This window comes from Saccopteryx leptura, chromosome 2 (genome assembly GCF_036850995.1).
Source record: "Saccopteryx leptura isolate mSacLep1 chromosome 2, mSacLep1_pri_phased_curated, whole genome shotgun sequence".
Classification (NCBI taxonomy): domain Eukaryota; kingdom Metazoa; phylum Chordata; class Mammalia; order Chiroptera; family Emballonuridae; genus Saccopteryx; species Saccopteryx leptura.
The window spans coordinates 120,398,376-120,416,088 of NC_089504.1; the positions used below are offsets into that span (position 1 = coordinate 120,398,376).

Consider the following 17,713-nt stretch of genomic DNA (forward strand, 5'->3'; position numbering starts at 1 on the left):
AAGAGGATCAAATCAGCAATCTTAAAGATAAGGTAGCAGAAAACACCCAATCATAACAGCAAAAAGAAAAAAGAATGCAGAAAAATAAAGATAACTTAAGGGGACTCTGGAAAAACTTAAAGCATACCAACATTTCCATCATAGGGGTAACTGAAGGAGAAGAGAGAGAGCAAAAAATTGAAAACCTATTTGAAAAAATGGCAAGACACTTCTCTAACCCATTGAAGAAAACAGACATTCAAACCTAAGGTTACAAAGTCCCAAACCTAATGAACCCAAAGAGGTCCACACTAAGACACATTATAATTAAATTGCCAAAGGTTAAAAACAAAAAGAATCTTAAAAACAAACAAAAACCCCCAGAAATAATCTTAAATGCAGCAAGAGAAAAGCAGTTATTACCTACAAGGGAGCTCCCATAAGACTGTCAGCTGATCTTTCAAAAGAAGCTTTTCAGGCCAAAAGGGACTGACAAGAAATAAACAAAATGATAAAAAACAAGAACCTACAAGCTAGATTACTTTACCCAGCAAAGCTATCGTTTAAAATTAAATAGGAGATAGATAGCTTTCAAGACAAGAAAAAATAAAGCAGTTCATCACCACCAAGCTAATGTTACAAGAAATGTTAAAATGTTAAAGGATCTTCTTGAAGAAGAAGAAGAAGAAGAAGAAGAAGAAGAAGAAGAAAAGAAAAATATGAATATGAATAATAAAATGGTAATAAATACATAGCTATCAACAACTACTTTAAATGCAAGTGAATTAAATGCTCCAATCAAAAGACATAGTGTGAGTGAATAAATAACAAAACAAAGCCCTTATATATGCTGTCTATAAGAGTCTCATTTCAGGTTGAAAAACACACACAGACTGAAAGAAAATGGATGAAAAAATATTTCATGAAAATAGAAACAGGCCCTATTTTTGCTGGTTGGCTCAGCGGTAGAGTGTCAGCTGGCATGTGGATGTCTCAGGTTTGATTCCTGGTCAGGGAACACAGAAGCATCCATCTGTGACTCAACCACCAAGAGAATGAAATTTTGCATCTTCAACAACATGGATGGACCTAGAGGATATTGTGCTGAGTGAAATAAGTCAGACAGTGGAAGCCAAATGCCATGTGATTTCACTTATCTGTGGAATCTACAAAACAAAATAAATAAACAAAACAGAAACAGACTCATAGATACAGATAAAATATTGATTTTTTTCCAGATGAGAAAGAGATGGGGTGATAGGTGAGGAAGGTAAAGGGATTGGGAGGTACAAATTGGTAGTTCCACAGTAATCAGGGGGATGTGAAATATAGCATAAGAAATATAGTCAATACTATTGTAATAACTATCTTCAGTGTCAGATGGGTATCAGACTTATTGGGGTGATCACTTTGTAATATATATATATAATATATATATAATAATATATATGTCTAATCACTAGGTTATATACCTGAAACTAATATAATATAATATAATATAATATAATATAATATAATATAATATGCCTACTGTAACTAAAAAATAAAAATTTTAAATAGTAATTGGCTTTATCTTCATTATTCTAAGGTTTAAAAAAAATTAAGTACACCATTTAAAATATTTCTATCACAACCATCTTACCAATATCTAGCATAAAGCTATTTCTTATTTATATTATCTTCATTTATATTTATGGTTATATTAAAATTACCTTATTTAATTCATTTGAAAAATATATGCTAACATATAGCATACTAATAAGAATGACAACTTGGGCTAACATTCTACTTCCAACGCTATTAAACAATTGTATAAATATCTAAACCTCCTTGATCTTTGTTTTAGTTTATAAAGTGGGTAGTACAGTTACTGGAAGATGATAAGTACTCAAATGTAAGGCACAGTTTTTTGAAAAACATGTGCACAGGCACTAAATCTGTATTATTCCTAATGAATATTTTGTAATGCTAAGGGAGTCAATTCATCAGGAAGATATAATGCTTATAAATATATATGCATCTAACAACAGAGCCTCAAAATGTGCAAAGAATAAACTGTTAGAATTAAAGAGAGAAGCAGACAGTAAAACAATAACACTTGGATACACCAGTACTTTACTTTTATAATGAACAGAACAACTAGCCATTAAGATCAAACAGGAAAAAGATTTAAACAACACTATTAATCAACTAAGCCTAATAGTCATCTATGGAACATTCCGCCCAATAACACAAAATATGCCTTTTTCTCAAGTGTACAAGAAACATCTCCTAGGATAGACCATAACCTAAGCAACAAAACAGGCCTCAGCAAGTTGAAAATAATTGAAATCACACAAATTATTTTTCTGATTATAATGAAATGAAAAAAGAAGTCAACAAAAATAAACATTTGGAAATTCACAAATGTATTGATATTAAACAACTTTTTCCTTAGTAAGCAAAAAGTCAAAGAAGAAATCTAATAAATGACTTTGACAATGTGACTAGTTAAAAAATCAATGCTCAAATATTAATTATATATATATATATATATGCACTAGGAGTAAAGCATCTGAAAATAAAATTAAAACAATTTTATTTATAATACTCACAAAAATTATAACTACCTAAGAATAATTTTTACAAAAGAAGCACAGATTTGTATAGTAAAATCTACAACATACTATTAAAAGACTTCTGCACAGCAAAGGAACAAAACAACAGAAAAAAGAAATGTTACATAATGAGAGAAAATATTTGGAAACCATACATTTTATAAGGGCTTAATATCTGAGATATATACAGAACTCAAATACTCAGTAGGAAAAACACAACCCAATTAAAATACTGGCAAAGAGTCTGAATAGACATTTCTCTAAAGAAGATGTACAGATGGCCAGCTGGTATATGTAAAGGTGCTCAACAGTACTCATCAGGGAAATGCAAACCAAAACCACAATAAGTTGTCACCTCACACTCTTTAGAATAGCTAATATCAAACAGACCAAAGATAAATGTTGTCAGGGCTATGGAGAAAAAGGGAACCCTTGTGCATGTTGATAGAAATGTAAAATGGTGCAGTCATTATGAAAACAGCATGTAGGTTCATCAAAAAATTAAAAGCAGAACTATGATATGATACAACAATTCTCAATCTGTGTATATATCTGAGGGAAATAAAATCAATATCCCATGTTCATAGCAGCATTATTCACATTAGCCAAGAGACAAAAACAGCCCAAGTGTCTGTCAATGCATGAATGAATAAATAAATTGTTGTATGTATATACTGTATGGTGTAATATAATAAAAATAAAACTTAAAAGGCCTTAAAAATAAGGAAATCCTGCCTTTGCTAATGATGATGTAGATAAACAAGGAGAACATTTTGCTGAGTGAAATAGTCCCGACACAGAAAGACAAGTATTGGATGATCTCACTTATATATGGAATCTAAAGAAGTCAAACTCGTACAAGCTAAAAGTAGGTGGGTGGCTGCTAGGGGCTGAGAGGAGGAGATTCAGTGAGACATTGATAAAAGATATACATTTTCAATCATACAAGATGAATAATTTCTCGAGATATAATGTAGAGCATGGTGACTGCATAATAATATTGTTCTGTATACTTGAAATTTATTGAGTAGATCTTGTGTTCTCACCACACATTCGCATAAAAGGTAATTATGTGAGGTGATGAAAATATCAATTAGCTTAATTGTCGTAGTTATTTCACAATGTATACACAATGTTTCAAAGCATTATGATGCACATTTTTAAATATGTATAATTTTATTTGTCAATTATATTTCAAAATAGCTGGGGAGAAAGAGATCTAAATAAAGAAAAGATATTTTTATATTTAGGGGTTAAAAGACTTTACATTAAGATAAAAATACTCCCCAAATTTATCTAAAACTATGTTACATGGTAAGTCATGAAGAATCCACTAAGCTACTTGAACTAATAAATGAGTCCAGCAATGTGGCAAATTGCAAAATCAATATAAAATATTAGTGTATTTCTATATAGGGATGAAGAAAAGTAGGTTTATATAGTTGTAATACAAATAAATTATACAATAGTTAATACATAACATTTCAATAATAAACTGTGTTTCATGTACTCACGACTGTAAACCTACTTTTGTCAAAACCTGTACACTAAGGCCTGACCTGTGGTGGTGCAATGGATAAAGCATTGACCTGGAACACTGAGGTTGCCGATTCAAAACCCTCGGCTTACCTGGTCAAGGCATATATGGGAGTTGATGCTTCCTGATTCTGCCTCTTCTCTCTTCTCTCTCTCTTTCCTCTTTGTCTAAAAATGAATAAATAATATCTAAAAAGACATCCTGTACACTAAGTACAGTGGAACACGATGTTGCACCCACTTGGTTGTCTAAAATAAGTGAGACAATCACAATCGTTGCTTAGGATGCAGAGAAAATTGGAACTCTCATACATTGTTGGTAGAAATGTAAAATGGTGCAGCTACTTTGGAAAACAGCTTGACAGTTCCTCAGAATGTTCAACATAGAGTTACCATATGACCCAACATTTCAAGTCCCAGGTATATAGCCAAGAAAATTGAAAACATATGTCCACACCATATTTGTAGCCAAATGTTCACTGAAGCATTTTCATGAAAGCAAAAAGTGGAAACAGTCCAAATTCTCAACCAATAAATAGATAAACAAAGAGATGGTATATTCATACAATGGAAAACTATTGAGCAATTAAAAAAGTGCTGATTCATGCTACATGTATGAACCTTGAAAATACAATTAATGATGAAAAACAACCTAGTCACAAAGGATGATGTATGGTATGACTTCATTTATGTAAAATGCTCAGATTAGAAAAATTCATAGGAAAACAGAAAGTGATTTAGAAGTTGACAGCGCTAGAGGGAGGGGAAAAGGAGAGTTATGCTAATATCTCTGAGGTTTCTTAGGGGATGTTTAACATGTTCTGACATTAAATTGTGGAGTTGCTTACACAATTCTGCAAATAATACTGAAAACCACTAGACTATACACTTAAAATGGATGAATTTTATGGTTTGTGACACATATTTAATAAAACAAATTTTTAAGTCTAGTTCTGGGCCCTCTCTCCTCCTGATACTTGCTCATTCTCTCCCTCACTTCATTTCAGCCATTTTGACTTTTTCTTATTCTTAAACATTCCATGCTAATTACTCTGAATTTGAACTGGGTACTCTCTTTGCCTGGTGATTCTTACCTTGACTCTTTCAATGTCCATGTCTTTTTGTCATTCTATTCCAGACCTCCACTGCTATCTCTTCAAATAACTTTTCACAGTCACTTTCCTTTCTTCATAGTTTTAATTGTTTTGAAAGTAATTTTTTTCTACTTGTTTTTTCACTTCCTTATCTTATATTTCCATTATTGAAGTATAACCTCTTTATGGGCAAATACAAATCTATTTTTTGAGTTATCCCCATTGCCTACAAAGTACTTGATGTAAATAATCACATAATATGCATTTTTGGATGAGGGAAGAAACAAACAAAAACAGGGTGAAGCAAAATACACTAAGTACTAAGAATATGCTATATCTTGTTTTATAATTTATTTTCATCTTTTTTAGAATAACAACATTCTGGAAATGCATGAAGATACCTTCTGCAATGTTAAAAATATGACTTATATTCGTAAGGCACTAGAAGATATTCGATTGGACGGAAACCCTATCAATCTCAGTAAAACTCCTCAAGCATATATGTGCCTACCTCGTTTGCCTATTGGAAGTCTCGTCTAAATCAGATGATGATTAGCATTATGATGCCTAGTATAACAAAATAATTGTTACTGCTATCTTCACAAACAAAACTCAGCATGATAATGCTTTCACATTGTGTTCTGAAAGGTGATACCATTACATAAAATACAACTCAAAGTTTTAAGACATGATGGCAGTTAAGTAATCTTAGAAAACACCACAAGTCGGGAATAAACCAAAAGTTGTAGAAAGTGAAAAGCTAAATAATAGAAAATATTTCATAGCTATTCCTATAAATCACATGTAATTTGCAAGTTTAAGAGATTCATATCCTCTGTAATTTCAAATTAATCATATAAGAAATAAAAATTAAAAATGAACACGTAAGGTTTATTACCAAGACTTAGATATTTTTAATTAAACATTTCTATTCCTTTTTCTTCACTAAAGCATGTTTGTGATTCCAAATTCATTAAAGAAAATAATAAAAGTATTTAAAAATTATAATAGTCTTGTGTGAAAATATTGAATATAATTACAACATGCAAATAACCATAACAATACTACACAAAGCTTCAGTTTTTAAATAATAGTTTATTATCTAACAGACCTGTCGACTCATTTTAGATCTTTGCTAAACTGACTAGTTACTGGTGTATTTATGTGCCTGTGAAGAAATAAAATAGAAAATATAGATGATGAAGTGATAAGCACACTAGGGAAGAAGTGAGGAATGCCTTCTAAGTTAATCTTTCTGAAATGTATAACATAATGCAGGCATATTGTCAAGAACGGAAAAAAAAAGAAAAAAATATACAATGAAAGGTGAGTTTCCTTCCAGCTGGAAACCCCAAGTTTCACTTCTTAGAAATAAGTTCTTAGTCAATGGTTTTCGGCATAACTTCTATGAGAAACAAAAAGTTGTACATAAATATTCCCCTTTTTTACACAAATATACATGAATTTTTAAGTGTGAAAGATAATCACTATTCTGAACTTTGCTTGTTTCACTTAAAAATATCTCTTAGTGATATTTTTCCTTATCAGCACATAAAACACTACTAATTCTGAAAATCACATCAGCCTGTTACACAGCTATACATTTTATTTTTTGTATTTACACTAAAATTGCAAATAATTTCCTTGTGTGAATATAACTATCTTTGTGTACATGTTAAGTGCATCTATAAATAAATCCATAGAAGTAGAATTCTGGATCAGAGTACATTATTTTAAATTTTAATAAATGTTTACATTACCTGTAAAGATGTTATGCCCACTTACATTTTTACCAACAGTGTGGGAGAGTACATGGTTTTCAACAAGCTCATTATAATGGTTTAATATAAAACATTTTTATTATTGCATAATCTATTTCTGAATTAATAAAGTAAAAAGTGAGACAAGTAATTGGCAATACATCTCCAACATTTTAAAACGCACAATACTTTTATTTTCCACTATCTCATTTAAGCAAATATATTCTGCATTTAAATTATCTAAATTTTTTCTCCTCCATATAATGCATCATATGCCATTATTTGTAGACAATAGAACTAAATCTCGAATTTCTATAGTGTAACAAAGAGAATTGTTCTAATGTGTCTCCACTTTAGTTACATAAGCATTTGCTTGTTTCAATTTAAAAGTGTGAACACAAATATGTAATGAATAACAAAAAGTATAGATTAATATGCTTCAAACCTATAGAGAAAAACTAATAATGCAATTAATCATAATTTATATACTTCAGAAGTTCAAAAACTTAGAATAATCATCAAGGCATCACACTCTAAAATCTGGTGATATTTAGAAATTGCTCGAAAAAGTTTTTTTCTAACTTTTTAGATGCACTTTGTCATAACTACATTATCATGAATCAAACTAAAAGTAAAATTTAACTCTAACATGTGTCTTCATATTAGTTTTTTTATGGCTATCTAAAAAACTTGGCCAGAAAATTAGCATCTTAACAGCCATTTATTATCTCACAGTGTATGTCTGTCAGAAATCCTTCATGTCTCAACTGTGTTCTCTGTGTAGGATTTCACAGGACCATAATCTAAGTGTCATCTAGGCTCTTCATAGAACATACAAAAAATAACCCACCTCTCGTAGTTTATTCAGTTTGTTAGAAGACTTTGTTTCTTGTGACTATAAGACTGTGGTCCCAGTTTCTAGCTGTTAAGCATGGGTCCCTCTTACCTTCGAGAGGGGGCCCACATTCATCATCTCGTCCTTTCCATCCACCATCAAAGCCAGCAATAGTATGATGAATCTCACTTGTGCTTTTAATCTCATTGACTTCCTCTTCTGCTGCTATCTGGAGAAAACTGCCTGCTAATAAAGTGCTCATTTGATAGAGTCACATCCAACTGGATAATCTCTATGTTTTAAGGTCAATGGATTTAGGATTTTAATTATATCTGCAATTTAAAAAAAAATTAATTAAATTTATTGGGGTAAAATTGGTTAATAAAATTATATAGTTTCCAAGTATATAATTGATAATATATCATATGTATATTTCACTGTATGTTTACCATCCAAAGTCAAATATATATCCTTTCATCACCATGTTTGACCCACTTTACCATTTTCTTCTTCTCCTCATCCACCTTTTCCTTTAGTAACCACCATATTGTTGTCTCTGTCTATGAGTTTTTGTTTGTTTGTGGTTTGTTTGTTGCCTTCATTTTTATATATATGACCTATGAGTGAAATCATATGGTTCTTGACTTTTCCCATCTGACTTATTTTGCTTAGCACGACAATCTCAAGAACCATCCATGTTTTCACAAATGGAAGTATTTTACCCTTTCTTATGACTGAAGAGTATTCTACTCTTTGTGTGTTGTACACCTTCTTCATCCAACCATTATTTAAGGGACACTTTTGGTTGTGCCCATGTCTTGGCCACAGTGAATAGTGCTGTAATGAACGTATGAATACATATACCTTTATGAATAAATGTTTTCAAATTTTTTAGGTAGATAACCAGAAGAGGGATTGCTGGGTCATGTGATAACTCTACTAATTTTTTGAGGAACCTCTGTGCTGTTTATCATAGTGGCTGTACCAATTTGTTCTCCAACATTTCTGCTCACTGGACAGGGAAGCTACTATGGATGAAATTTTTGTGTCTCCCAGAAATTCTTATACTGAATCCCTATCTCCCAATGTGATGGCCTTTGGGAGTTTAAAAGGGTTAGACAAGGAGATGAGGATGGGGTTCTTATGATGGGATTAGTGGTCTCATAAGAAGAAGACGGATAGATTGTGTGTGTGTGTATGTGCACGTGCACTAAGGAAAGGCCATATGAGGACATAATAAGAGTCAGCATCTTTAAGCCAAGAAGAGTGTTCCAAACAAGAACCAAATCAGCTACAATCTTTATCTTGAACTTCCCAGCCTTCAGAAGTCTGAGAAATACACTTCTATTGTTTAGGCCACCAGTCTATAGTATTTTATTATTGCGGCCCAAATGGACATATATATGCCAAGTTCAGTATTATCTTTTTGCATGTTTCAATGGATTCCAAATGGCCTGGGATCTTTGAGTCACATTTAAGCAAATATTTCTGTGGTTGAGAGCAATCCTCCAGACACCCAGCCTCAGGAAGATCAGAAGGATGCACTGAGGTGCTTAGGACCATGCAGGTAAAGAATGGATCCCAGCAGACAGGACTGATTTACTCACTAGGCACAGTTAGCGCAGTGTCTGGAACCTATGATAATTTTAGCAGCCTATATATGTATCTTTATTTTTTAATTAAAAAACATGATAATAATGATAATAATAATACCCATGCAATAAATTAGGCTGAACTATATTAATCTTTATAGCAACAAGATATAAATTATATTTTTATTTTTATTTTACTTTTTTATTGATGAAAGCACCCATTCAAGTCATAATGTTCTGCTCATAGAAGTGTTATTGATGATTTCAGATTCCCCTAGCAAAGATACCTCTTTGTTCTCACAGCCTTCTCAGTGCACCGTTACTATACAATTCTGCAGGCAGTGAGTTGTAGCAAAAAATAAATAAATAAAATGATAAAAATATTGGAAGAAAAAAGTATTATTATGCAAATGTAGGGCCAATTGACCTTCTCACAGGCTTCATGACTGCCCACTAACAAGGTTACTTTGCAGATGTAATTCATCATGAACTCTAGGACGTAATGCTTACTGTAACTCTGACCAAATGATAACACGGGAATTTAGTATTCCCCTTCAGGCATCCCCAAACTATGGCCAGCGGGCCTCATGCGGCCCCCTGAGGCCATTTATCCGCCCCCCACACACACACACTTCCGGAAGGGGCACCTCTTTCATTGGTGGTGAGAGGAGCACTGTATGTGGTGGCCTTCCAACGGTCTGAGGGACAGTGAACTGGCCCCCTGTGTAAAAAGTTTGGGAACCCCTGCGACCATTACAAATGCCTCACTCACATTCTTAATTGAAATCTGTAGTTCTGAAACTGCCCTGATTGAACATAGTCTTTTTAAAAATAGCATAACTTTTTTTTCTCCATTTATTTGCTACACACATTTATTTTCTCCATATATTACAGGCTATTTTTCATGGGGGAGGATACTTCATTCTATTTCCTCATGATATAGTGTACTTTAAAACTATCAGCAAAACATTTCCATGCTAAAAATCCTAATTATTACTGAGTACATGATGACATGACTACAATATGTTGTGTTAATCCTCTGAAATTCCTGAGTTGTTGTAAGATTAATTATATTTTCAAGGAATAATAGTGAATATCTACATATAATACTACTATGAGTAAAATTCACATTCTTCTCTTTAAATCTGTAAAAACATTGTATCTCATCATAAAGTTAACTTCCTTTCATAACTTGCTTAAATAATATGAGAAGATATAAATAAAAAAGTACCACAAAGGTACTTTCAGATGCACAACATACTTCACTAATTTGGAAACTAACCCATAACTTCTCATTATCAAGAGAGGAATGAGTAATTTTGAATCCCTAGATTTTACTTTTGAAACGCCTGAAAAGTTAATACCTTGTGCTTACCCTCTGTGACCACAAGATGGCAGGCACCTTTCTGGTTTCAATTATAGATCAGCAATTTTTCAAACTCCGCGCTGAAAGAATTTTTAAAACATGTAATACCGGAGTATTTAATCAGGGGAACTAACTTCTTTTCCCTTACATTGTCAAACAAATCAATGACAACAGCCAACACAACAGTAGCTGTACCGGTGTGAATAAATCAAAATTATACCTCTTTTTTATGTCAGATTTGCAAAAAATATACTTTTTAGTGTGCCGCAGAATTTTAATAATTAGTTTATGTGTGCCATGAGGTCAAAGTTGAAAATTGCTTTTTATAGGTATATATCTTCAGGATGGAAAAAGGTAAGTCTTTGAGAGTGCATAAAATGCATTCTATATTAATTTTTTGTATCCTATAGCAGTGCATTGCTTACAAAGACTAATCTAAAAATATGTTGTATTTTATTTACTTGACTAAATATATCAGGTATATCCAATTTCTCTCTAAAATTTTTTATTTACAAGTTTAATTAAGATTTGCTTTCCAAAAGCCAATTGAAAAAAATGTCAAAATCTAAGAAATATATCCACTTCCACTGAATCAGAATAAATTGCAATTAATATTGGCAACCTAGAATAGTTTAAATATGGTATGTTTAATAAAATATATAAAAAAAGGTGTCTTAACTTTGCATATGTTTTTTTCTAAGGGACTTTTGCCAACTGATGTATGAACGAATTACTACTGCCATCAAGTGTTAGAATTCATTCAAGTCACACAAATGCACAAAAACCAACAAGAAGAAAGATTTCAGGACATTTTCAATCTACTAACATAATGTTCTGTATAACATAAAGGTAGTAGAACTGTGTCATCATATGACATCAGAATTTAAAATGCAATAATGTCATTAAAGTTTTCCAAATAAAGTTTTAACTAGTTAATATGAAGAACATACGTATTTTGCTAAATTTACTTGATATATGTAGCAACCAGACTCTAAATTGATTCCCAACTATTTCCAGCCTCTTGGTGTTCATCTCTTTGTTTAATCTTCTCTCCTCAAGTGCTGGTTTTAAGACCTGAGCCTTTCTTCTAACAAATAAGACATAAGTGATAGATATCACAAATATCAAGCCTATGGTTATGATGCGCGTGTGTGTGTGTACATACGTATGTTTGTGTGTATTGTGCTAGAAAGCTCTAGGAAGATCCTCTTTGCTGGCTTGATGGAGTAAGCAGTTGTGTTGAGGAGGCTGGTGACACAGACCAGTGGGCCGCCTCTAGGAACTGCTGTAGTTCACTAGGATCTGCGGGCAGCTCTACACTTGAAGGCATCCTCCAGCCAGCAGACAGCTAAAGGACCCTCAGTTATTCAGCCACAAGGAAACAAATTCTGCCAAAATATAAATAATCCCAGGAGCAGATTTTCCCAAACCGAGCCCCAGGATGCGAACCCAAACTGCCAGGTGCCTTGATCCTAGACTGGTGCCACCCTGAGCAAAGAATATAACTAAGCTGTTCCTAGACCCATGACACTCAGAAAGTCTGAGACAACAAATGTATATTGTTTTAAGTAACTATGATTGTGGGGATTTTTTAACGAAACAATAGAAAACTAATTCAGTATATAAAAACACAGTAAATGTGTTGTGTTTTAATGTTGACTCATATCGTTTCATTTTTCAGTATTTAAAGAACACAGTTCAGTTAAAATATGATTCATAATTCCATAATTGTATTTCTGAAGGATGTGTTTGACGTGTTCTGGAGCTAACTTTCTTGAATGATTAACCAGTACATGAAAAATGTGTATTATAATGCCAACATGTTCAAAACTAAAAATCACAAATTGTAATCTGCTACTTCTCTTACAAAGAGGGTGAGGTGAGACAATACATTGTTTTTAATAGGAGAATGGAAATTAAAGATATATGTATAATAACCATGCAAAAATGTATAAAGCCGGTATTATTAATATAAAGTTCAAATCAACTGATCAAACAAAAATAATGTCTTTATCTATATTAATCATCTATTTTTTAAAAAAAGAAGGAACTGATGGGAATTCCACTATAGCAACATGGTGAATTTCTGAAGTTCTCAATTAAAAACCTGTACTGTATGCCACACATGCCCTTAGAAAAATAAATCTGGAATATGACCAATCTGTCTTAAGAAGAGCAGGAGGAGAGTTATGGCCAAATGTGTGAGTTTACATCCAGAAGTAGACACTGGAAGCAAAAAGGGTCAGCACTCTGCACTTTCAGTTAAGCAGACTTGTCTTCAGCAAACCACAGAGCAAATGAAAGTAAATGATGCTTATGGCATCTATGGTCCTGTGGAAATGGTTGGAGCCCTGATTCAGAAACCCCCCCACACACACCCGCAGGGGGAGGGTGCCCATACTGTTCAGTCTTCAACCAGGAATGCATCAATGACCTTTGCCAACTTCAGGGCTTCCCCACATTTTGCTTCTTTGTCATTTGATGGAGGCATGTACAGACCCAGTTTCCCAGTGGGAAGTGAGTGTGCTATTTTGCACAGTTTCACTCACCACAGGAAGATAAGAAGGAGGCTATATTATGGGACAGTTTTCTCTAGGATCAAGTCTGTTAGCCCTTGTTTGCTGTTTCTTAAAAGTGGGACAAGTAACAGACACAAGAGTGGGGATGCCTATTCTTGTATCATGCACAGGGTCAGTTATCTTTACATATACTATATCAACTTTTTTTAAAGGTGTAAAATACATTTATTATATTTATAATATTGGATATTTTGTGAATATATACTGCTCACAAAAATTAGGGAATATTTCTAAATATGAAGCGCTAAAACTACGTTTTGTGAGCAGTATATTTACTATGGTATATAAGTAGAAGAGTCTAATAAATATATAGTTGTGAATCACGATGATTTGTCTTCAGAGCAGGGCTCTTATCTCCCATTTTGCATATGACTTTCTATGTGGAGACCTTTGAAGACCTCTTCTGCACTGCTGAGCCTCTTTAAAAGTCTTAAAGTATTTAAACATAATAATGATGATATTTAATAGTTACTGAATGCTTATTGAGCACTTGCACTGGTGCTTTAATGTTATTTAATCCTTACCACAACTCTGTGGAATGGGTACTATAACTATACTTATGGCATAGAAAAGGACCTGGAGGCTCACACCAGTTAATAATTGGTTAGTTGAAGTTGAAGCACTTCTATTTTTATTAACAGCCCTTATTTTTTAAAGCAGTTTTAGGTTTCACAGCAAAATTAGTCACAGGGTACAAAGATTTCTTATTTATACTTCCTCCCCACACTCATGCATACCTCCTCTATTATAAACATCCCCATCAGAGTGGTACATTTGTTACAATGATGACTTACACTGACATTATTGCCACCCAAAGCTCATAGCTTACATTAGGGTTCAGTCTTGATATTGTACCTTCTATGCATTTGGATATATGAATCATGACATGTATCCACAAAATTGTATCATTCAGAGTAGGTTTATGTGTACTTAAATCAAAGCCATAGTACCGTGACTGCTCCCAATGTATGTGTTGCCTGGTCAATAATGGGACAAAAGGAAAGATATATTGGGATATCTATATTTTCAAGAACCCATGAAATTCATCAAAGGACATGTGAGTGCTATACTACAATCAGCAGACTGATTCCTCAAACTGGTTTCATGCGTTCATCACAAGAATTCTATTTAAGGTGGATGTGTAGTATAGAGAAGCAACGTTGCGAATTTAGCCTCTGTGGTCAAGAATGCCTAGGGTTAAATACTAGCCCTACAGTTCATTAGTCCCGTTAACAGGCAAAAATTAACTCCTCAGTTCCCAAATCTGTCAAACGTGGGAACAATGGCCACCTCACAGCATAGGCATGAGAATTATGTGCCATGATCCCACTAGTGCGCAATAAGCAACGCAACAAATGTTGACAGTCTTGTTTTCCCCTATCACAAAGGTGATTCCGCATTGTTACAAGAGTAAGCCTTAAGGTAGGAATGGGGCCCAGTTTCTGACTGGAAGAGCTTTCTCTTTACTCCCATTGCCCCCCGAAAGAGGTAGAATACACTTTTATCAACACACAGTTCTCCCACCTCTCCTCGTGCCCAGTTACCCGGGCCACCCCTACACTGACCCAAAGGGCTATCTCTACAACCCCACATCTGAAGGTGGCACAAGGGTTCAAATTAACTGCCTCCAGAGTTTCCCGAGGGGCAACACATATCCAGTAAGTGCCCCCCCCACCTCGCTGAGAATTGCGTCACAAGCCCCCTACGAACGCTCACGAGGCACCGGTTCCGGCCAGAACGCGGTCTCCACCCACCGCGAGAAGGACCTCCACTCCCATTGGCTGTCGTCAGGGGCAACCAGGGCGAGGTGGGCACGCGGGGCTTCCGCCGGTATTGAAAGGCTGTTGCCCAAGCGTCCTCAGTCTGGCCAGGACGCCGACAGAGAACCAGCTGGTTCGGAAGGGAGTCACAAGGTACTGCGCAAGCCAGCCCTGCCTCCCCAGCCCCCAGCCCGAGCCTCTGCCGCGGAGGGTGTGTGGGGCTCGGGAGCGGCTGTGGCTTCGTGCTGCCCATCAACACCTCCTCCCCACCGTCTTCACCCAGGGCCATTCCCACCCAGCCCACCTGGACGAGACGACCCGGGTGCGACGCCACCCACAGAAGAGACAGTGAGCTAGCGAGCGGAGGAGAAGGGGTCCCGGGAGTGGAGGAGAAGGGGTCCCCCGGAGTGGAGAGGCAGGCACGTGGTGCTGTGTGGAGAGACACAGAGGTGACCAGGCCCTTTAGACCGTCGGATTTGGCCAAATTTGAGGACACTTTTAGGACGATTCCACTTAGACTTCTCGAAGCCCCCTGAACCATGACCCAGGCGGGCGATAAAAGGGAAGACCCTCTTAACCTGGGTGGCGGAGGCGCATCCTCTGCTTCCTCTCGCACGTGGTCTCCCTGCCACCGAAGGCGCAGGGGCGCCCCGATTCACAAGTGGCAGCACCACTACGGCCCCAAGGCCCAATATGAGCCCTCATGGAAACAGCTGAAGCAGCAGCGTGGCCCGGGCCCTTGGTTCCAACCGCCCCCAAGTCCTTACTGGGCCATGTACTCCAACTGGGGGTGTTGGGGGGGACCCTGGTGCCCACCTCCAATGGCATACCAGAAGCCCCCCAGCCCAGTGCAGATGACCGGAATGTATGCTCTGCAGCCAGTGTGCCTCTGCTGCTGCTGCGCCTGCTGGCGCGGGCCCTGGCAGCCCGGCTGGGCGAGGCCCCCCGGCAGGAAGAAGCGCTGGGGTCACCGGGGCCGCGGCCTGCGCCGCCACGCTCGCCGCCCCTGCGCGAAGAGCCCACCCGAGGATGTGCGCACGCTGCTGCGGCCGGTCAACCTGTACCGCTGGCGGACGCCGGGTCTGTGGGCGCCGCGCAACACCACCCAGTTCCTCATGAACCAGGTCTACGAGGACATGCGGCAGCAGGAGGAGCAGGAGCGCGAGCAGGCAGCGCAGCGGGCTCAGCAGGCCCCGGCGGGCGGCGACGACGGGAGTGGCGCGCCCCCTAGTGAGGCCGAGGGAAAGGCGGAGCTGCAGGACACATTGTACGGCTTTGTGCAGAATTTATCTCTGGCGCTTAGTCCCGAGTTGGAAAACCTGTTTCCCGCCCCACAGCAGGTGGAGGGAGAGGAAGAGGAGACCAATGATGAGTGTGATGGGGAGTGTGAGGAGTGCGAGGAGTGTGATGGGAAGGAGGAGGAGAGTGAGAAGGAGGATGAAGAGGCCGAGTCCCAGTATGAAGAGGAGGTGGAAGAGGCTGACTACGTGAAGGAGGAGGAAGAGGATGAGGAGAATGAGGAGAATGAGGAGGCAGCAGAGAAAATAGAAGAGGAAGAGGAGCGGCTAGAGGAGGATCAGCAGAGAGAGGAAGAGAACTATTTGCCTCTGGAAATGCCTTTATCATTCCTGGTGGAGGCTGAGGAAGAGAGAGAGAACTTTCTAAACAGTTTTTAAGCCCATAACACATAATTCCCAAAGTGCACCAAGAAACTCTCCTTATGTTACAGGATACTGTTAGAAAGGGAGTTGAGGAATGAAATAGAACTGATTTGAAGCTAAAATAGATTAGCGACTTATTAAAAAACTAATTAAAAAGTGGGTGCCATTAATAAAAAATATCCATGTAAACACCTTCTTTGGCCATTATAAAATTTTAAAAAATTGGTGTGTTTGTGTATAACTATGGGTGGAACTTTCAGACATAATTTAACTCAAAATGATTAAAGACCACATATTTTATTACTAGAGTTTGAATGTTTTCATTTGGTGTTTTCTCTCTAGACACCCGTTTTCTTTTTAATGCTGACAGTGCTGAAACATATTTTATAATAAATTTATATGACCATCTACTTAACGAGCTTGAAATCAACAGCTATTTTGACTGTTACATTCCTAAGACATGTGGCACATCTACTGAATATCTGTCAATGCTCTTAACATAATAACCCAAATTATTAAATCTATTCATTTACATGTTTTTTCTTCTAGAGTTCCATCTTCAGAGTGGATTGTTGAGGGTTTTATTTTGGTAGCCTCTTTTGCATTCTCTATAACATCATTCATTTATAGGCCTGGTTCCACAGTGCTATGGCTCTTCCTCAGAAGAACGTCAGGTTGCTTCTGTGGAACTGGCTGTCTGCCATGGCTGCAACACTCCATGCCTTGCATTGAGAGGGTTCACCATGGTCAGAAGTCAACCTATGCCTCTAGTTAAAATCCAAGGTAACTGTAAGCAATGGAGCACAGCCTACATTTTTAAACCTTGTTCCTAGATATATGTCTTGTCATAAGTTCACAGTAACCACAAAAATATAGGTTTTGCAGAATGGGCTTTTTAATGATTATTGCCCTTTTGGGGGCGGAATACAGTTTCTTTCCCAGTTTTTCTTCATT

General features: G+C 36.5%; 2 protein-coding genes across 2 annotated transcripts in view; both read left to right on the forward strand.

Moving 5' to 3' along the window:
• EPYC (epiphycan) overlaps nucleotides 1-6,151 on the forward strand; it is a 48,142-nt gene extending 41,991 nt beyond the window's left edge. Inside the window, exon 7 of the mRNA XM_066365751.1 lies at nucleotides 5,576-6,151. Coding sequence (XP_066221848.1) covers nucleotides 5,576-5,746 — 171 coding nt within the window. The 3' untranslated portion in view covers nucleotides 5,747-6,151. The remainder of the gene's footprint in view (nucleotides 1-5,575) is intronic.
• Nucleotides 6,152-15,637: 9,486 nt separating this feature from the next.
• On the forward strand, nucleotides 15,638-16,774 carry CCER1 (coiled-coil glutamate rich protein 1). Its single transcript, XM_066365752.1, has one exon. It carries the CDS (start codon nucleotides 15,638-15,640, stop codon nucleotides 16,772-16,774), a length of 1,137 nt encoding a protein of 378 aa, XP_066221849.1.
• Nucleotides 16,775-17,713: the final 939 nt, after the last annotated feature.